The 22,386-nt window shown below is 42.2% G+C and overlaps 1 protein-coding gene and 1 pseudogene across 1 annotated transcript in view; one reads left to right on the forward strand and one right to left on the reverse strand.

Moving 5' to 3' along the window:
* The window catches only part of LOC147526254 (ubiquitin-conjugating enzyme E2 R2), a 105,337-nt gene extending 90,835 nt beyond the window's left edge, over positions 1-14,502 (reverse strand). Inside the window, exon 1 of the mRNA XM_086630263.1 lies at positions 14,276-14,502. Coding sequence (XP_086486389.1) covers positions 14,276-14,452 — 177 coding nt within the window. The 5' untranslated portion in view covers positions 14,453-14,502. The remainder of the gene's footprint in view (positions 1-14,275) is intronic.
* On the forward strand, positions 737-14,198 carry LOC147526255 (uncharacterized; annotated as a pseudogene).
* Positions 14,503-22,386: the final 7,884 nt, after the last annotated feature.

Here is a 22,386-nt window from a genome sequence, read left to right on the forward strand (position 1 = left end):
AGGGCACAGGGATTAGATTCTCCAGTGCATACATTCAAACCTGGAGATTGGCTTTATGTTAAAACCATTTCAGGTCACCCCCTTGAGGAGAAGTGGAATGGACCGTTCCAGATATTGCTGACAACCTACACAGCGATCAAGATCAGAGAACGACCTGCTTGGATTCATTACTCCCGGGTGAAGAAAGCGCCTGAGGAACAATGGACAGCAGAAGCCACAGGACCAACAACAATAAGACTGACCCGATGTTAATTGTCACCATTCTGATAAGTATGATTGAATGGTAAACACTTCCACTCTAAGTTGGCCATGGTCTCACACCTACCTTAAGTCCACAGGAAGTATGGGACCATCTTTGAACTTAAATTTAGCTACTGTGGTTATGCATGGAATGCAAATATACTCAGAACATGAGTGGGGCTGGGACAAGGACAGCGAGGCTCCCCTCTTGATGGGAACAATCGGAGAAGGGATCCAAATAGGTTGCTGAATGATCAATGGAACCATCCATGAGAAAGTGACTCAAATTACTGTAGAAGGAACTAATAATTCTGTGCTCACAAAGAATCTTTGTGCCCTCGAAAATGAAAAACTAGAATGCTGGAGCAATTTTACATTAACCCAGAGTGTCTTTATAATTTGCCTCTGGAATACTCAGAAAGGTGACATGGCACTCACATTTAAATTCAAAATGGGCATTATTGAACCAGTGACAACAATCACTCCCAGCCCTAACATGATAGCAAGTCCACCTAGCACAACGCCACCTATGCCAAATACTCTACTTTTTGAAATTGGACCTTACGTAATTCAGAATACGGGACAACAGCGGATATTGTTTAACCCGTCACAATCCCTCAGACGAGTTGAATTGTCAATGCAAAGTAACATCTCCACTATCCAGCCAGCTTGTTCACCATTTCTGAAAACCTCTTACATGGGGTGGACAATGTGGTTACATAGACGAAATATCTTCCCCGAAAAACGACTGAAGAGGGATGTTACCGGTATCCTGGGAACAGGAATGGGAGTTCTAAATAATATAGACTCTGAGGTCCTAATGAATAAATTAGTTCCAATTCGTTTAGGTCACTAGTTATTGTAACATCCTTTACCATCTTCCCTTTTGGCTCTGGGAAGTGAACAGTGGCTTTTATCACGTACATTACCTCAGTGGGAGAACATAAATGAAAAAGACCATCTGTCCATTACAGATGCACTTGGTGCAGCCCAGAACAATATCTCTTTAGCTCTCAGCTGCATCCAAGCTCAATTATGGATCCAATCCACAACAGCTATGATTATAAAGGAAGGTGAAGAAGGCACTTTACCCCATGAGATTCGGAAAGTGATATGGGATAAGGCAAATAATTTTGAAAAAAGATTCCAATCTTGGTGGCGGTTAGTTAATTTTACTTATGATCCCAAAAATGATATGGTCACAGCCTTTGTGTTAACTATACACAATGCTTCGGTATACACAATATATCCAATCATTGCATTAGGATTGAATCACAATGGGACTACACTGTATCCCTTGGAACACAGAGTGTGGGCACGAAAGAGTGAGAATAAATGGCAAACAATTGACACTAGCACGTGTTGTGCAAGGGCAACGAGGATTCATTTGTGAAAGCAATACCATCAGAGCTCAAGACATCTGTCTTGACACTGAACAGAATGTTTGTCATTTTGAGATACATCCTGACGAAAAACCTACAACTGTACTTGTATATATAGGTAATGGCTGTGTTTGCATGAGAACTTCCTGTAATTCCATTTTGGTAGATAACGTTACTGGAAATATGAATGATCACTCTAACCTTTGTATCTGTAATTTTGTAACTATCACAGGATGTGATTTTAGTTATTTAGCTCCCATCACATCTTATCAATTACTAAAATCTAACTATACGTTGTATCATGACCTGTGGCCTACCCCTATTGGAATGAACTCAGCGTTGCTGAAAAGACTGGTGCAACATGAAGACTTAAGATTATTGCTGAAGCAAGTCCGAGAAAATGGACAAAAAACTCTGATAACTGTCCATCACGACGCTGAAGAAATACACCACGTCCTGGAACGAGTGAAGAAAGATGGAGAACATCATTGGTGGAATATTTTTGTAGGGTATTCACCATCAGCAACTAGAGTGTTGAACTTATTAATACATCCTTTGCTTGTAGTACTAGTAGCAGTAACAATACTAACAATTGTAAACTTTATGTTCTGGTACCAATTAACCAAATTGACTAGTAAGGTTTGGGTGCTACTCACAATTCTTAAACATGAACAATATGAAATTTTGCGAAAGAATTCGCAAGGATAAAGAAAAGGGGGGAATTGTTACCCAACAATAAAGGGGTTAAAGTTTTGTGTAGCAGTTTCATGAAGGGTTCAGTGGCAGTAGGTGATTTACACGTACCTACAGAAACTAACAAGACGTCCATCCTTGAAGCTGTCAGCAGTGATTAAAACAGAGACTCTTTATCAAGAACTGTCTGCCCTTGGAGGGAACATCCCAGAAACTGCAGAAACTGCATAAACTTTGTTATCATGTTTTTCTAAACTGTGAACATGCAGTGACTTGGGGGAAAAGGTAATTCCGGCAGGGGGAGATCACAGCCACCGACTCACGGACCACCTACCCTAATTACACCCCAGACCCAAAAGAAAGGGGCGGAGGAGGAAAACTGAGCATGCGAAGTAATTTACATGAAAAGCGAGAGAAAATTAACCAATTGTTTAAGAATATGTAAATATGTTATGAATTATGCATGACTGTAGTGTATAACTAATTTTCTGTCCAGAAGCCGGTGTGCACGCTAGGAGGAGAAATCCCCCGTGCACCCAGCGCTGCAATAAAGAATACCTGCTTTCTAAAACTCTGAAACGAGTCTTGGAAAGTTCAGTTTCCTTTTCAGGTATCACTTCCAACACTGAGTCAAAAGCTTCCACTAATTCCCATAATACGAACCAGATCTAAAGCTATCTACATGTTGCTCACCAGCCTGGGCTGCGGCACCAAGGACGCTGTTGCATCTTCCGCAGCCAGGAGGAAATGGCCTGCCTCTTGTAGGCAGGGTCGGTACCTTGAGTTGATTAGTAATTAGTTCATTATCTCAACTCAATCCAGCTGGGTAATAATGATTGGTTGCCATATCTACATGCTTTTAGTTACTATCTCTTGAACAGACTGGCAAGAAATTTCAGGAGGCACAGTTCTTTGCATTGTTATCCAAGAAAAAAATTCATGTTGTATTTTACCTTATCCAAGGATTATTCTGTGGCTCTGTTTCCATGAGCTTGCAAACAATGGAAAAATTATGCAAACCAACAGTGCTCAATCTTTCCAAATGGAAAGCTTTCCATTTTTATTCTAATGGCAAGTGGGCTGTGCTACAGCTCCCCTCTTGCCATACAACAGGACCTAGTTGCACATGATCTTGTATTTTCAGGCAGTATTAGAACTGGAAATCACTATCTGTGCTTCTTTGCATACACAATAATCCTACCTGGATCAGAGGAGTCTTAGGGAAAGGACTGGGAGCTGGCTACCATCATTACCTTGCCCATTGCCTATGGAGGCTAGGCAGCTGTCCAAAACAGGCTACAGGCTGGGTGAGTTGTCTGGGAGGTTCTGTGGAGCCCACAGACATAACCATCCAAAAAACTATATGCAACAGCAGAGCGAGGGTCAATCAGGTATTCCCCAGGCCTGAAACTTAGAGATCATAACTGTGCTTATGATCAGTGAACCAACATCAGAAGAAGTTTCTTGCCTCCCTGTCTGCAGACAGCTTAGCAGCTCTTTTGCTTTGGAGATAGCCTGCTCTGAACAGGAGGGGAGGTGGAAGGGACAAGTTTTCCAAATTTCAAAGCATAGCATGCTATTTTGGAGCTGTATTGAGTGTCTCGAATTGCAGACAGATCCTTACTCTACTGCTAAAACTAGTTTGGTTTGAATGTATATATTTAATGCTCACGATGATGATAATGGACTAAAAGTTAATACACTTTAAAGTCTTTCAGCAGCTGTGTGGCCAAGAAATGAGGAGACTGAGCATCAAGAAATCTGTAGGGTATCCTGTTTGGGAGGGAGAAATCCTTGTTGAGCAATTTTTTTTTTCACTTACTCCGATTCTAAATCTGACTTGAAACAAAAGCATATATAATTGATGTCGTAGATACTATATGCGGATTCTGCTGTTTCCTGGGATAGTAATGGTTTTCATTTTCCCTTCCTAAATTCGTATGACAGTGGTAGGTGAGCTATCATGTTCTCCAGCAGATTTCAGAAAGCACCAACTTCTGCTGACCTAATTGATGCCAAAAGTGATAATTAAGCTTTCTAAAAAACTCTGAAAGCAGTCCTATTAAAGTAGATATTCATGACTGTACTAATGGGTGGGTGTAAAGTGGGAGTTAAAAGGAATTCTCTTATCTTTGTGTGATTGCTTAGCAGGGGAGGAGGGCTCCTTGGTTACTACAAAGCATCTTTGTAAGGAAATGCTCATATTGAAATATAAGCCTCGTGTCTGGGTGTGTTCAAGTGCACTAAAGTGTTTTTTTTTTTTAAAAAAAAAGTGGGGGATTGCATTTTTATTTGTATACTTCCAAGAAATGTGTCCATTTACAAGAGTAGTGTTGAGGATGGTAGTGCTTGTGTGAATGTTAAAATGAATGCTAGTCATGTTACTTGTCAATGGGTTTGGTGCATAGGAAAAGATACTGCCATTTTGTTGAACCACTTTGTCCTTTAAAGTCTGATAAAGTTGTTGAGTTTTTGAGGCGTTTGGCATTAAAAAAAAGCAAGCTTGTTGGCCATAAGCTTTGAGTAGTATAGTGTAAACTTCTGCTTCCAGTGGGACAGTTAAAGGCTGAGTAGTTTTGGACATCTGCAGGATAATTCTGTATTGCACCAGAACTAACAATGTTGGGTATAAATCAGTATAATGCTGAGTAATGATACCGTAAAAGTTGGCAGAGAAAAACCCTCTAAGACTTGTTTTGAAGTTTTAGAAGGCAGACATTCTTTATTGTATTGCTGGAGACATAGGGGATAATTCCTCTGAACGTGTCTGCTTTTGGTTGAAATTAGTAGAGTTTATAGAAGTCAGTTGTATCCATATGTACTAGATTTCCGAGAATGATTATACATATTCATCCTATTTCTGAAAACTAATGATAATATTTGCATCCTGATTATACATGCACCCTAAGTCCTTTGGGGTGTTCAGGACCCTTTGGTGGTCATTTTTTAAATGTCCTTTGGTTGAAATTTCTTTGGAGCATGTGCTCTGAGGAAGAATCTAGGTGTCCTTTATTTTGATTCTAATGGTTAACTAGTTCTGGCTGTTATTCAAGGTATATCTGGTCTATGCTTAGCTCAAGGTGATTAGTTTTCTGCTTGTTAGCATTCTTGAATAATCTATTGTTTAGATATAAAAAGAATACAGATGGACATATACAAAAAGAATACTATTTCAAATTTTCAGTATCAGTAGGCATGAGTAATTTTAAGGGTCAGATACGCAGAGGCCTTTAGAGGCAATTGTGCTGCTTGGTTGAACTGTGTGTGTGCCTAATGCAGAAAGTGAGCATGGTGGCATAGCCAAGGTCACTGGCTGTTGATTCTTTTTTGCAATGGGCATATAAGTGTATTTTGCCCTAATAACTCAAAACCCTGTCTTGGTGTACTTTATAGGTGTTGATGGGGCTATTTCTAAGAGGTGCATAATCTTTATTTCACAGGACCAGTTTAGGGTTGGAGGGATATGGAAGCAAGTTGTACTGATCTGGGAAATGCATAACCCTTTTGGTACAGCAAGGGAGGCTCTTAGATCTGATACTCAACTTCCCAGACTGCCTTCAGTGCCAGTGAAAGTTACTGCTGTTGCAGTCTCTGGAGACTATTTTGCTCAGCTGAAAATGCTTTTCCTTAGAGACTATGAAAACTAGGATAAGGTGTGGGGTAGGAGTGACTGAGTAGTGGTTATAGTGAATAATGCTGAATGCCCAAGAATGAGAAAACGGGACTTTTGTGGGTTTTCTAGGAAAGTGCTTGGAATCAGTTTCTGCAGTTGTCCCCTACGCCACCACCCTCGTAGTGCAGGTACTTCCTCCGCATGTTACTTGAAACTCTGTGATATGACAGGGTACGTAGCCTGAGATGTTTTTTGTGAGCTGTTATGTTCCATTATTGCCCTTTGTATGGCTAGATACTTTTAAAACTGAAAACATATGTATAGCATAAGGCTTTTCTTAGACTAAAATTCCCAACATGTAGCTGCTCCTGTACAGAAACACAACTCAATGAAGTATGGAATAAAGCAGCTAGAGGAAAACAGTTGACTCCTGTTGGTCACCTTGCAGTATTCTCCCATCCTGGTCAATAGCGTGCTGAATCAAAGAAACTTAACAGCCAATGAGACTATTAAGCAGGTATTCTTTATTGCAGCACTGGGGATTGTTCCACCATGAGTGCTCCGCCAAATTCGCAAAATCGTAGAGGTTATATGTTACACAATCATACATATTCATGAAATTTCCAAGAACTAATTTACTTAAATATGATATTTCCTAGAAATCATTAATATGTATAAATGTCCATCTCACATGCGCAGTTGTCTGCCTTGGTGGTCTTTCATAGTCTTCCTTACTTGTCCATTAGTTGACCTTTTTCTTGGTTCTGCAGTGAGAAGTTTTCTACATGCTGTTTGAAAGAATGCTCGTTAGCAGCTTCATTATCTACACTTCTTTTATTATCTTCCTTTAACATAACCAGTGTTGCCTCAGTAGTCTGAATTATGTGCACAAGGGTTAAAAGGCTTTCTAAGGGTATTTACAATGTCATTTGTGTCCTTGGGTAGGTATCACCTTCTTTCATTCATTACTCAAGTAAAGCACAGTCCTTATCAGTAAAGCGGATTCTCCCTATTTTGACATCTTGGAAAACTCGCGGTTTTACAATAGGCCTAGTGTTAAGCAAGCTCAGCAGTTTAACATGCATACCGTTTTAGTAGTTTATATGAAAGATATGCTAATACTTTGTTTCAGTGCTGATCTCTCCCAAAATCTGCCAAGACATACAGAGCTCTTAAGTGCATGCCGTTGTATGCTTGCTCCACAATAGCATCTACATAACTCTGTTTTTTTCAGGAAATGAATTTCATGCAGGAACATAATTGTAAGCAGGTAAAACTATAGTTTTGTAGACTACATAGGGAGGGAAGAAATTGTATTTGACTTCCAGTCAATTTGCAGTGTAATTTTCACCCAGAAATCTAACACAGCAGCATGGTTTATTATATTTATAATTTAAATAATATGATGATACTTAGCTTTTTATATATTTATTAGGCAGAGAATGCCTTGAGGGCTGTACTTTATATTTTATTATATCCAGATCTTCTAAAGCAAACCCTGACAAGTGGCAATTACTCTAAACATACTGATCATGTGTAGATGGCTGTTAAGTTAGTCTGCAAACAGCTGTATATTTTTGGTAGTATTTCGGGGGGGAAAAATATTTCAATATAAATTCTGTTAATTATTTGATGTGGATACTAAAAGGCTAGAAGCAGAAATTCTCCAGCTACTGCAGCATCCTGTGAAAGTTTTTTCCCATGCAGGCTGGCTGAGAAACAGTTTGAGGTTTTTGTAAACTAAGACTTTATCTTGCACCTGTAGCTTGTTCTGCACTCTTGTTTATGGCACACTGGGAAAGTTGTTTTGAAATGGGTGTTGTAGCATTTAGCCAATCACTCTGGGAGGTGGATGGTCAAGCGACCAATTGCCTTGGCCATCCTTGTGAACCATGTTATATATATATATACGGATTTGTAATTAATAAACGGTTGATGCTGCTGCTGCTCCTGCTGTTGGCGTTGGTATTTTCTCCTGCACCTGAATTCTGTGTCGTTCTTCTCTCCATCCCTGGCATGGCAGCGACAATTTGATTTAGGGGAAATTTTATTCTCCATATCAGATGGAGTCATAAGGAAGAGAGAGACCTATAGCTGTCAGACAAATCTTTCAGCTGCTAAAAACCAAACCTCTGAAGTACTTTGATAGTGTTTAGTCTGCAACTGCAGTTGCAAAGTGCTGAAACAGCATTAACTTCTTCAGTGTCTGAACCTTTTAACTACCAACACAAGTTGGCTGTTTTGTTCAGTACCTGAAGCCAGATGAGCCTTTAAGTCCTCCAGTTCAAGGGCTCTTACTGGAACCTAAATGGTATGTGAGTGGATGCAAGCAAATCGCCAAGTGTGGGTTTTTTGCTTTTCTCTTGTGCTAGGCTAAAGAAAGTGTTACATCAGTATTGATGCTTATCAAAAAGTGTAATGTTTCGGGGCTTCCTGAAAGAGTAAAACTAGCTGGACTATTTTTGTACATAACTAGTAGAAGTTTTTTAAGCAGTTAAATTTTCTACTTGCTTAATTTTAAGCTTTCTAGGAAGTAGCCTACAATACCATACTTTTAAACATGGTACTCATACTGGCCTTCAGTGATCTGTAAGCAAGTTCCATATCGAATCACTTCTCTGAGAATTTATTCCCACACATATTTGCAAAGTGCTTTGAAATCAAAACAAATCACTTGGAAGAAGCTGAGATCCAATACAGAACTCCCAACAGCATACAGTTAATGAGTTACAAAAAGAAAGGAAAACAATGACTTGACAAGTATTTAGCCCCCAAATTACTTGAGAAAGCTAGGCATAATGCTTGGGTTCCCTCCTAACTTATGGGTCAAGTCTTGCTCCTTCAAGTAGCAAAAATACCTTATGAAATAAATTGCCTTAGAACTATCTAATAGCAATTCTACCACCACAGTTAATTTTTCATGTTTGGTTTATTCACTTTTCATCTACCCAGTCTAAATCAAAGGAGCTTTTAATATTGATTTTTACTCTACATGCTTCTTGACACAGCATACTTGGTCAAACCATGCTTCTGGGCAGCACTATGTGTTTAATAATGAAGTTCCTATTTGTATAATTTCTCACTTGCACCTTCCCTGAAAGGTTCGCTCCCAGTACAAGAACACATTCAACTATAAAAAATAAGAATAATTTCATTTTTAAAAACAATCAAGAGCTGTGATAAGGTGCAATTGCACTGAACACACAGAGCTTCAAGTAGGCCATCGGGAAGCACCTTCTAATAGTACTGCAAGTATCTCAAAGACATTGCTTGATCAAGGCATTGGGCAGAGGTTTATCAGGCTCTGAAGGCCCAAGTGTCAAAGACAGACACTGGATTTCAAGGTAGACAGAGAGATCAATCAATGCTCAACCAAGATGGTCAAAGTTTCACCATGCACAACCCTCACCCATTGAAATCTATCCCAATTAGCACCTATCATCACCAGACTACAGCTTAATAATCATTGTTGTGGTGGTCCCCATTTAGTTATCAGCTGCCAAAATTAAATGTTATCATGGTTTAGCCCAGTCAGCAATTAAATGCCACACAGCTGCTCATTCACCCTCCCCCACTCCCAGGGGATGGGAAAGAGAATTAAAGGGGAAAAGGGAAAGAGACTCATGGGTTGAGATAAGAACAATTTAATAATAATATATAATTATAAGTAATAATAATAATATATGAATATATATGTATAATGATAATAATATCTACAAACAAGCAATGCACAGCGTAATTGCTCACCACCCAGTGACAAAGGCCCATCCCAGGCTAATGATCCCAAAACAGGTAAGTCCCAACACCACAATCCCAGACGAGCAAGAGGCCCAAAAAGAGTAAAAGAGAGAGCACTCCAAGAGACCCAGAGAGCTCTCTGAAGAACGAGAGCTCTTCTTCCCAGTCAACCCTCATCTATACACTGGGCATGACACTGCATGATACAGAATACTCCATTGGCCAGTTTGGCCCTCAATCCTAAATCTAAGTTCAAATCATAAGGAGAATCGTGGGCCCTTTGTCCCAGCCATGCTCCCCCCCAGCCTGTTGTGCTCCTGCACACTGGCAAAACATGAGAAGCTGAAAAGTCCTTGAGGCCTCAGTGCCAACTACAAACATCAGTGCACAGTCAGCGTTCTTCTCAGAAGAAATCCCAGACTAAAACCAAAACATGGAGCTCTTCTGGCTGCTAAAAAGAAAAACTAACTCTGTCCCAGTCAAAACCAGGACAAGGTAAAGAAGTTCTGCCATGTAGCAGAGAACTCTCTCAGCTGAATGGAAGATGCCTATGACATAAAGGTGGCATCAATGAACTACTCACACATAGTTCTGTGGACTACAGCACAATTTGGTTCTCTACTGCTCAGGCACTGCCTACAAAACCAGAAAAACACATTCCCATCATTTCAAGAGCAATTCAGAACTACCACATAGCCCAGTGGGGTCTGATCTAAAAACCTGTCTAATCATACCATGTCCTTCCCAGCTGACCAAAGAAGCAACTGGCACTGTTTATGACCTAGACATGAAGCATTTCATTCTGAGAAAAATCTTCCCTTTGTCACTCAAAAAACACTCAACTGAATGAGCTGTGATCAAATCAACATCTTGACACACAAGGTCTACCCATCTTTCACCCTTAAACAAACTCTGAATGAGCCAGGGACCAAAAATCAAGTTCACCTATTGCAATCAAATACCTGTAGCCCAATACAACTAATTCTACCAGAAACTTCAGTCAAACTGGCAATTTATTGCTGACAGCAGCTGAGGGATAGACATTTGCTCTTATCACTGGACCTCTTTGGAGGACTTAACATCACTGACCCTGAGCTACTTTTGCCTTGCCAGCAAGGAACAAGAGGTAACCAGTACATGAAATAGCTCAACTCCTTCCTTGAAGATGGTAATCTGAAACTTAAACAAAGGGTTGCCCAAAACATTATTCTCAGTCATACTGAATAGCTATGTTAAGTCACTTGATAAAGCAAAGATTGACAGGGATAAGGACAGCCATGCAGAAACACCTGGACTCATGACAGCCTCCAATGCAGATGTACACCTTTAGCTGATCACTTAGGGGAAGGGCAGCTTGTGGTTCAGGACTGCTCCTATCCCTTGCCAATATAAGCCACTCTTCACAAAGTGGTTGCTTCTGAAGGCTGCTGCTCTTTCCATCTAGCTGAGAGGTCCTAAACTATGAAGCACAGCAGCAAATCTGAGCATGCTATATTAGTTGATAAAATATGCTTGGATACTGTGCTTGAATTTTTAGAGTACCTGACTTTAAATAGTAGGTTATCAATGCCTTAATAATAGCTATAATAAACATTCAGGGGGACATGTTTTCTGCTTCAATTTATCAAATGCTAGAGTTACAGGATGAGCAACTGAAACTGGAACCTGTTGAAATGTTGAACAATCTTAACAGCAGTAGCTCCTGTCAAGGAGGCACAAAGAAAACGCTTTCCTCATTTCAGTTTATTCAACTAGTTCAACAACCCAGAGAGAAAGGTCATATTTCTCCAAGAATAAACAAGGTGCCAAAAGCTGATATGACCAGCTCCAATAACTCCATGAGCACAAGTCAAGTGTTTGTATCCCAAATCAACCATTGCTAACTCTTTATTAAGGTGATGTTAAACATAGGTTTTCCTCAAAATATTTATATTTGAGCTTAACCAGAAGCCTTTATACTTTCCCCTTCCAGTTCCTACCCTCAAACCACACCTCAAGTGGAAGAAAATTCCTACAAAGTTTAAGAAAAGCTACATCCTGTAATTGCATATTTCTAATCCTGCTTACCTAATCTTAGGAAACTAAAAAGACAAAAAAAGATGAAGCTAGATATTTCATCAAGCCAAGAAACCTGAAAAATAAATCAGATGCTGATCTGAACTAGTGCTCACCTTGCATATACTATGAATATATCCTAGAAGCCACTCCACCAAATAAAGTTTAGGGTACTAATCTTATCTCTAAACAATTCAGTAAACCAAGCCTAACACATCTAAAGGTTTGTCTGAAGGCCCAATACAAAGAAAGCCAAGAACATCACTTCTCTGGACAACAGGACTCCTTCTCCCTAGGGACAGAATGAGGGTCTAAGACCACTTTTTCAGTGGCTCAGAACTTAAGATGCATAACCAAAGATCAAACACTACTAAAACCAAAAAAGCATCATGCACAGCTCCTCATGGAGGAAAGATGAGACAGAAACAACATATGACAGACTCCAGCCATGCCACTTGAAGGGAATCCCTCTGCTGTGAAAGGGTGAAGGCATCATGACACCTTAGTCTCCCACTCTCAAAATAACTATCACAGGATTGGTTAGAAGAATTTAGAAGAAAGGCAAAACAGTTCAAGGACATAAAACACATCACATTCATAATACCGAGGTAAGGCAACTAGCAACCTTGCCTAAATCTACACTTGTTAATGCACAACCTCACATTACTTCACAGGCTGCTTCAGAGAAGGCTGCTTCTGCGGGTCCAGAGGAGGCCACAAAGATGATCCAAGGGCTGGAGCACCTCTGCTATGAAGACAGGCTGAGAGAGTTGGGGCTGTTCAGCCTGGAGAAGAGAAGGCTCCAGGGTGATCTTATAGCAGCCTTCCAGTACCTAAAGGGGGCCTACAGGAAAGCTGGAGAGGGACTTTTAACAAGGGCGTGTAGTGATAGGACAAGGGGCAATGAATTTAAACTGAAAAAGGGGAGATTTCGATTAGATATAAGGAAAAAATTTTTCACTCAGAGGGCGGTGAGGCACTGAAACAGGTTGCCCAGAGAAGGTGTAGATGCCCCATCCCTGGAAGTGTTCAAGGCCAGGTTGGATGAGGCTGTGGGCAACCTGGTGTAGTGGAGGGTTTCCCTGCCCATGGCAGGGGGGTTGGAACTACATGATCTTTGAGGTCCCTTCCAACTCTAACCATTCTATGATTCTATGTAGAAATGACCCAATTACCAACCCAAAACTAGAGCAACTTCCTGAATAATAACAGAGGTGAGTCTAACAATATACCCATCACACCTACATGACTAAGCCAGCCAACTCATTACAAAGGGTAAGCCTTGTGCCAAAGCCTTCTCTTCCTTCAAAACAATGAGGCCAAACTGAATGTGACTGAAATATATTATTCCCCAAGCTACAGGTTATTTTGGTTTTGTGGAACAAAGTCCTTAAATCTTGACTCAGAGAGGCCAAGAGGCACTAAAGATGCATGCTAGTCAAGCAAAGAGATCATCCAAAAATTTTTTCAGTTTGACAGAAGCCAAAAGGCATGAAACAGGAGATGCAGAAGCCACTACTAAAATGATAACTCCTGAGAGAAGTAAGCTGAAGTGGATAATATTTTGCTAGAGACCAAGCAGACATCAAGTGTAAAGGGGTATGCCCAATGCAACTATCTTCTGCAGGCACCAAGTTTTTTTTAACTGCTAAGAGAAACATGCAATTCCTCCTCCAATTGTTTTGAAAATTTAAGTCTGCTCCCTTTCTGGGACAGCACTGCCAAATTTCTTGCTTACTGTATCTTACAAGAAGGGAAATAACCACACAAGTTTGGTTTTTTTTTGTATTAACAGGAAGATTGAGAGAAGAATTCAAAACATTTATCTACCTTCACAAATTATGTATTGCCACAGCCCTTTGAGGGCTTCCCTCTAAAAGTTTGGAAATAAAAGGAAAACGGGGGGGGGGGGGGATAATCATGAAAATCAGTCCTGAAACCCATGAAGTATTGAGAAAAACAGTCTTTATCCTGAATTAATCATTCTACACAGGATGCTCCTGCACTACAAGCGAAGTGGTAAGAGAAGGTTGGGAAGCCCCTTCAAAATAAATACACACAGACCAGAGCCAATAGGACAACTTGAGAGTGGAAAAATTCACACCCTGCCATGAGGTACCTGTCTTTGAGGTTAAAATAAGGAAATAATAGAATAGAGACAGAGAATAGAGACGCAGCCCCCTCTCCCCAGAGGGCATCCCGAGGGAGAGGAGAGAGATCCTACAAGCCTCAGCCAGCCTGCCCTGCAGACCGTCTCCGTTCCCCCATTGCCAAGCACCAGGACGGGAAAAGCAGCTCGCGGGGCACCACCTACAGGAGTCAAGCCTCCCTGCCCTCTCTCTTCCCGCAGGCCCCAACCCCCTCCCGCGGGGTCGGAGGGGCTGACAACAGCCGCAGGCCCGCCACCCCATCGGAGCCCCGGCCACCTCACCGAGCCCGACAAAGAGGCCCAGCAGGCGGCAGGGAGAGGGGTGTAGGCCTCGGCGGCGATTCCCCGGGACTATCACGGCGGCGGGATACCCGGTCCATCGGCGGGACGGGAGGAAAGCCGTACCTTGAAGTACCCGCCCTCGTAGAGGGTGTTAGGGGGCCCGAAGATCGCCACCTCCCAGTTATAGAGGTCGGATTCGTCGACCAGGGTGATGCGGAAGCCCTCAACAGGCTCCTCCTGCAGCGACTTCAGCTCCAGCATCAGCGCCTTCTGCGAGCTGCTCATCTGCTGCTGGGCCATGGCGCGGCGCGGCTCCCGCCGCCCCACGCTGCCCACTAACTTGCTGCCCTGCAAGCCCCCACCTCTCCCCCCACTGACAGCAGCTGTCGCCGCCACTTCCTTTTGTGACGGCGTCCGCTCGCCGCTGACCTCAGCGCACCGCGCCGTACCACACCCCGCCGCACGCCCAGCCACGCCACGCCGCACGCCCCGCCCCTACCGGCGCGCTTAAAGGGGCAGCGCTCCCCGCCACAGCGTTTGCAGCGCGTGTGGGAGCGAGTGATTCTTGACGTTACATCAGCCTCTACGGGCCAGACCTGCATCTCCCTGCCGGTGAGGCTAGGCTCTACGGTGCCTGGGGCGGGAGATAAACCATACGGTGGGATGGAAGGGGTGGTGCTGTGTGGGGGTCACAGGTGGGCACGGCTGGCCCACGCTGCTGTGCTAACAGACACTCACGATCAAAAAAAGAGCCGTTTTTGTACAAAGGATGGTTTTTGAGGAGCGACCTTGAATGACCCAGTATCCCCTAAAAATCCTGCAGCAACCCCTAAGCAGCAGTAGGAGAGGAACAGGCAATTCCCCCCCTCCCATGGGTGTTATTTTCACGTGGCTCCATGGATGTGTGAGGTGCTACAGGCAGAAAATGCAGTTTTGATCCTTCTTCCTGTTACTGATACTTAGAATTTTAGTAATTAGAATTTAATCAATAGTTTGTAATTAATATAGTTTGCAATTGATTTTAATAATATAAAGCTATAAGAAATATTTCAATGAAAAGTATGCTCATACAGTAACCAGATGCTGCTATGAAATTCCTTGTATAATCCTGTACCAAGAACGAAGGGATAAGTTAGAATCATGTAGAAATTAGATAACAAGTACAAGTTGACCTACCAATTGATTTATGATACTTACATAGAACTAGAAGAATGCATGTAGCTATCAAGGTTTGGGTTAATGAGAATGAAGAAGGCCAGCCTTAACGAGTTATGGGTACTTGCCAAGAAACCATGAGGTAACTACCAGAAACCGTGAACTTAAGCAAAAGGTAATTCCGGCAGGGGGAGATCGCGACCACCGACTCATAGACCACCTACCCATATTATACCCCAGACTCATTTCCAGATGGTTCTAACTTTTATTGCGCAGAATCGGAAATAGGGGAAGAACATGCTAATGATTTTCAGGAAATAATTTGTTTATGCATGTGTAAGCTCTATATAAGAAGTTTAATTTCGGTGCAAGGGGCGCACGCTAGGAGGAGATATCCCCCGTGCACCTGGCGCCGCAATAAAGAAGTGTCTGCTTATCTACATCCCATCGGTGTTGATAAGTTTTGGTGACCCAGATGGGACCTCGCTGAAGGAGACCAGAGGAGTCGGGGACCTGATCGGTTCCAGCCGGCACCGAGGATTTCTCGGGGACACCCATCGATCCTCGATCCATAAGGTTCTTCGCGACGTCCCCTGGATTTTGGGTAAGACACTTCTTTCTTTTGTTTTAAACGAGTGGGTTCGAGTCCCACCGTTGTGAGTGGGTTCGAGTCCCCTCGCTGTACCTGCCTGTCAGTCGTGGCGAAAGCCACGCAGGGTTGGGCAGAGGATCCTCGTGGAGTGGAAGCCTGGGCGTCTGCCCGTGAGCCATAAGCGAAAGCTATTGCAGGGCTGGACATAGCGGAGACTTGGAACCTATATGCTGGCTATAGTGTTCTATAAGTTGTGCCTCTTGTGTGCTATATTGTGGAACCGTTTATCTTGACCGAGTACTAAGGTGCCGAGTTTGTGTTTATTGTGTTACCTACTTGTGCTCAAGGTAATAAATTACAGAACTGTGCGAGCGTGACCGTGAGAGAGAGACGTGCAGTTAAGCACGAAGTGAGTGCGGGGTTTGGATTTGTGGCTCTGCTATCCCGTAAGGAGTGCAGTCGAAGAAAAACAGTGTGACAGATTTGAGTGATTATATATTGTATTAACAGTTATATCATGGCATCTAAGTTAACTCATTTGTTTAAAAGTAAAAGTATGAGTAATTTGGCTGCAAATGACAAAATTCCGAAAACTTCTCCATTAGGGTGCTTATTAGCACATTGGGGAGACATAGGAGATGATTTGCGAAAGAACAAAATGATTGAATATTGTAATCAGTGGTGGCCGTTGTATACGTTAGAAGATCAAGAAGTATGGCCTGTGAATGGTACTTTGAATTATAACACTATTTTTCAGTTAATGCTGTTTTGTAGAAGGGAAGAGAAATGGGATGAAATACCTTATGTAGATTTGTTTTTCTATTTAAGGCAAAGAAAAAATTGGCAGAAGGAGTGTAAACTAGCGGATGGAAATGGTTTGATATTGGCTGTTGCAACAGGGAATAAAAAGGAGAAAGTGTTGTACAACATGTGATATTGGAAAGGATTGTTTGAAAAAGAGGATTATTTCTGAAGCTGAGGAGGGACCAGAATTAGACATATCTCCTCCTAGGAGAGAAAGAAATCGGGGTCGAGAATATCAGGAACAGATGCAAGAACCAGAAAGCAGTGGTATTGAGGATCCCGAGGAGGGTCCCTCTGAGGGTGTAATTCACACCCCTGTTTCTCGGAGAACTCGACAGCAGACACACACAACAGCTCCCCTGCGGCAGGGAGTTGGCAACGATGGGCCGGTGTATGTAAAGGTGCCTTTGTCAGTTCCCGATTTGATGGCTTGGAAACAGGCAGCCAGACTTTATAGAGAGGATCCTGAAAGAGTAGGAAGAGTGGTGGATACTATAATTAGAACACAGGACCCAGACTGGAGTGATTTGCAGGTGGTCCTAGATAATTTATTGGATGATACAGAAAAGCAAATGGTGTTGAAAGCAGGTAGAGCACAGGCTGAAGCGGCAGTTCTGAATGAAAATATGACTGGAACTTTGGAACAGAATTTTCCATCTGGGGATCCGCAGTGGGATCCAAATAATGTGGAGCACAGACAGAGATTGAGACAGTATCAAAAATGGATTTTGTATGGAATTAAACATGCTATGCCTAAATATTTGAATTGGTCTAAATTATATGAAGTAAGGCAGGATAAAAATGAATCTCCCTCAGTGTTTCTGGAGAGACTGAAGGAAGCTGCCAGGAAATATACTGATTTAAAGGTGGAAACTGAGGCAGCACAAATACAATTGGCTTTGATTTTTATGGGACAATCAGCACCAGACATAAGAAAAAAACTTCAGAAATTAGAGGGAGAAGACTCTAGGAGTTTAAATAAAATGTTGGAAGTAGCCTGGAAAGCGTATAATAATAGAGAACAGGAGGAAAGAAAGTCTCGGGAAAACAGGCTGCTAGCAGTCATGACAGGAACAGTGAATAGAGGACGAGGCAGAGGAAGAGGTTCAAGATTTGGTGGAAGAGGAGGATTTGTGAACGGTGGTGGCAGGAATTTTAACACTCCCCTAGGAATGAATCAGTGTGCTTTGTGCAAGGAAGAGGGACATTGGAAAAGAGACTGCCCTAGGAAGGGAAACACTCAGCAAGAAATGGCTAAAATCATGATGCTGGATGATTGAAGGGGACCGGAGGGGAACCCAGCTGAGCCTCTGGTTGTAATTAAGCTGGGAGAAAAAGAAGTTAAATTTTTAGTGGACACTGGAGCAACGTTTTCAGTATTAAACATCTGTAAAGGAAAAATTGGGACAAAACCGTCAAATATTATAGGGGCCACTGGGAAAGAGGAAAGCAGACCATTCCTAAAACCCCTGGACTTAAAATTTGGGAAAAAGGTAATCACTCATGAATTTTTGTATGTACCTGAATGTCCGGTACCCTTATTGGGAAGAGATTTATTGTCTAAATTAAATGCTCAGATCAGTTTTGAAGAAGGAGAGATTCTCTTAAAAATACCAGAATCAAAACCAAGTGAAATTCTGATGATCCAAGAAACAACCGAGGGACAAGAAATTCCCTTGGATGTAGATATGGCTGTAATTCCTACGGTATGGGAAACAAATATCCCCGGCAAATCAAAACTGGCAGAGCCTGTTAAAGTAGAATTAAAAGAAGGAGCAAAAACAGTCAAAATGAAACAATGTCCAATTAAACCAGAAATCAGACAGGAATTGAAGAAATTAATTGCCAAGTTGTTAAAGTATAAGATTTTAGAAAAGTCGACCTGTATCCAGGTAACAATAGACCTTTTGAACTTTCTGGGACTAAATGGGTACAAAGTATCTAAGAAAAAGGCCCAAATAGCTTGCCAGACTGTAATATATCTGGGCTTTGAAATTTCTAAAGGGCAGCGACAGTTGGGAAAAGGTCGAAAAGAAGCTATTTGCAATATACCTGAACCAGAAAATATTCATGAACTCAGAGCATTCTTGGGAATGGCTGGGTGGTGTCGCCTGTGGATCATGAATTATGGGCTGATTGCTAAACCTTTGTATGAAGCCCAAAAGATTTCTCCTTTTGTGTGGGGACCAGATCAACAAAAATCTTTTATCGAATTAAAACGTGCTTTGATGTTAGTACCTGCTTTAGGACTTCCAGACTTAACTAAGAACTTTCAGTTGTTTGTCCATGAAAGGCAACGCCTTGCATTGGGAGTGTTGACCCAGAAGATGGGCAGCTGGAAGCGACCTGTCGGATACTTCTCCAAACAACTGGACACAGTGAGTAAAGGATGGCCAAGTTGCCTGCGAGCGGTGGCAGCAACAGTGCTGCTGATACAGGAAGCTCACAAATTGACTTTGGGAAAGACAATAACGGTCTATGTCCCACACATGGTAATAACTGTTTTAGAACAAAAGGGGGGTCATTGGTTATCCCCAAGCCGGATGATAAAATACCAAGTGGTACTAACCGAACAGGATGATGTGATTCTAAGAACAACTAACCTGGTAAATCCTGCAGTGTTTTTAAGCTCCACACAGGAAGAAGGACAACTGGAACATGATTGCTTGGCTACTATCGAGTATGTTTATTCCAGTCATGAAGATTTGAAAGATGTACCACTGGAGCGACCAGACTGGGAATTGTATACAGATGGCAGCAGCTTTATGGAGCAAGGAGTCCGATACGCTGGATATGCGGTAACAACAGACACCACAGTTATAGAAGCCAGAGCATTGGCAAGCACCACATCTGCCCAAAAGGCAGAACTTATTGCCTTAATTCGAGCCCTAGAATTAAGTGGAAGGAAGAAAGTGAACATTTGGACTGACTCCAAGTATGCCTTTAGAGTAGTGCATGTCCATGGGGTTCTGTGGAAAGAAAGAGGATTATTGTCCTCTCAAGGATCAAACATTAAGCATCAAAATGAAATTTTACAATTACTGCAAGCAGTTCAGAAACCAGAACAAGTAGCAATCATGCACTGTAAAGCACACCAAATTGGAAACACAAAAGAAATTGTTGAAAATAATTTAGCTGATAGAACAGCAAAGAAAGTAGTAAAGAACCAAGCATTCCAAATGGCATTAATTCCCTCCAAAACAGTAGCCCTTCCTAGGGAAAAGCCAAAATATTCAGAGGAAGATGATAAATTAGGCCAGTTATTAAATGCTAAGAAAAACTTAGCTGGATGGTGGGTAACCCCTAGTGGACAAGTAGTAATTCCACCTATTTTGATGAGAGAAATAATTCAAACAAAGCATCAAGAATGTCACTGGGGAGTAGAAGCTTTAGTAACTTCCTTACAGAAACAAGTAGTATCGGTTAAAATGCTAGGATTAGCTAAAATGATAACTGCAAAATGTGAAATATGTTTGACAAATAATCCAGTAATCAAGAAAAGAGCCCAAATGTGTAAGTTAAAATCTGGCACAGAACCTGGAGATTATTGGCAAGTAGATTTCTCAGAATTACCTAGACAGAATGGGTACCGGTGCATCCTGGTGGGGGTTGATACTTTTACAGGATGGCCTGAAGCTCTTCCCTGTCGCACCACACAAGCAAAGGAAGTAGTAAAGTGGTTACTACAAGAAATAATTCCAAGATTTGGAGTTCCAATTGGGATTTCTTCTGACAGAGGTCCACACTTTGTTGCTGAAGTAGTCCAAAGCATTAGCAAAGTATTGAGCATTGCATGGGACTTACATGCATCCTGGAGGCCACAATCCAGTGGAAAAGTAGAAAGAATGAATCAGACTCTAAAGAGACAAATAAGTAAAATTTGTCAAGAAACAAATTTAAAATGGCCTCAAGCATTACCTTTGGCATTACTTCGAGTCAGAGTACAGCCAAAGAGTGGAACCTCTATCAGTTCTTATGAATTGTTGTATGGAAAACCTTATGAGTCCCCGGAACCAAATCCAAATATGCATGTAAAAGGAAAACAAGATCTATACAACTATTTGCTTTCTCTAGGGAAAACCTTAGCTGCAATTCGGAGTGCTGTGATTTGGAATCGACCTTTATCTTTAGACACTCCAGTGCATGATTTCCAACCAGGAGATTATGTCTATGTAAAGATGTGGACTTCTGAACCTCTGCAAGAGCGCTGGAAAGGACCTTTCCAGATACTGTTGACAACCTTCACAGCAGTCAAGACTGCAGAATCTACAGCCTGGATACATTACACTCGAGTGAAGAAAGCACCAGCACCCTGGAAAATTGTGAATCGTGATTTTGGTGCAAGGTGTGCACGCTAGGAGGAGATATCCCCCGTGCACCCGGCGCCGCAATAAAGAAGTGTCTGCTTATCTACATCCCATTGGTGTTGATAAGTTTCTTATTCCGGATTTTTGGTAACATTCTGTCCCAGTTTTAGCTGGGACAGAGTTTTTTTTTACAGCCAGAAGAGCTCCCTGTTTTGGTTTCACTCAGAGGCTCACTCTGAGAAGAATGCTGATAGCAAGCTGATGTTTGTGGTTGGAAGTGAAACTCCAAGGACTTTTCAGTGTGCGGAGTACAGAAACACGGCAGGATAAGGGGGGAGCATAGCTGGGACAAGGGGAACACGATTCCCCTTGTCATTTGTGTGGAACTTAAGACTATTAAACACCCTATTGTAACACCCAACTTAAAACACCCTATTGTAACTGGCCCAGAAGCCCCGTGCATCCTTGGCATAGATTATCTTAAGAGAGGGTATTTCAAAGACCCAAAAGGGTATCGGTGGGCTTTTGGCATAGCTGCAGTAGAGACAGAAGAAGGCAGGCAGCTGTCTACTTTGCCTGGTCTCTCAACGGACCCTTCTGCTGTGGGGTTACTGAGGGTCGAAGAACAGCAGGTGCCAATTGCTAATACAACAGTGCACCGACGGCAATATCGTACCAACCGAGACTCTCTAATTCCTATCCATAAGTTGATTCGTCAACTGGAGAGTCAAGGAGTGATCACCAAGACCCGCTCCCCTTTTAACAGCCCTATATGGCCTGTGCGTAAGTCCAATGGCGAGTGGAGGCTGACGGTAGACTATCGTGGCTTGAATGAAGTTACACCACCATTGAGTGCTGCCGTGCCAGATATGCTGGAACTTCAGTATGAACTGGAGTCAAAGGCAGCCAGGTGGTACGCTACAATTGATATCGCTAATGCGTTTTTCTCAATTCCTTTGGCACCGGAATGCAGGCCACAGTTTGCTTTCACTTGGAGGGGCATCCAGTATACCTGGAATCGACTGCCCCAGGGGTGGAAACACAGCCCCACTATTTGCCATGGACTGATCCAGACCACACTGGAACAGGGTGATGCCCCAGAACATCTGCAATACATTGATGACATCATTGTATGGGGCAACACAGCAGAAGAAGTTTTTGAGAAAGGTGAAAAGATAATCCAAATCCTTCTGAAAGCAGGCTTTGCCATAAAACAGAGTAAAGTCAAGGGACCTGCCCAGGAGATTCAGTTTTTGGGAATAAAATGGCAAGATGGGTGTCGTCAGATTCCGATGGACGTGATTAATAAAATAACAGCTATGTCCCCACCAACCAACAAAAAGGAAGCACAAGCTTTCTTAGGCATTGGGGGTTTC

The sequence above is a fragment of the Tauraco erythrolophus genome, chromosome W, assembly GCF_009769465.1.
Source record: "Tauraco erythrolophus isolate bTauEry1 chromosome W, bTauEry1.pri, whole genome shotgun sequence".
Classification (NCBI taxonomy): Eukaryota; Metazoa; Chordata; class Aves; order Musophagiformes; family Musophagidae; genus Tauraco; species Tauraco erythrolophus.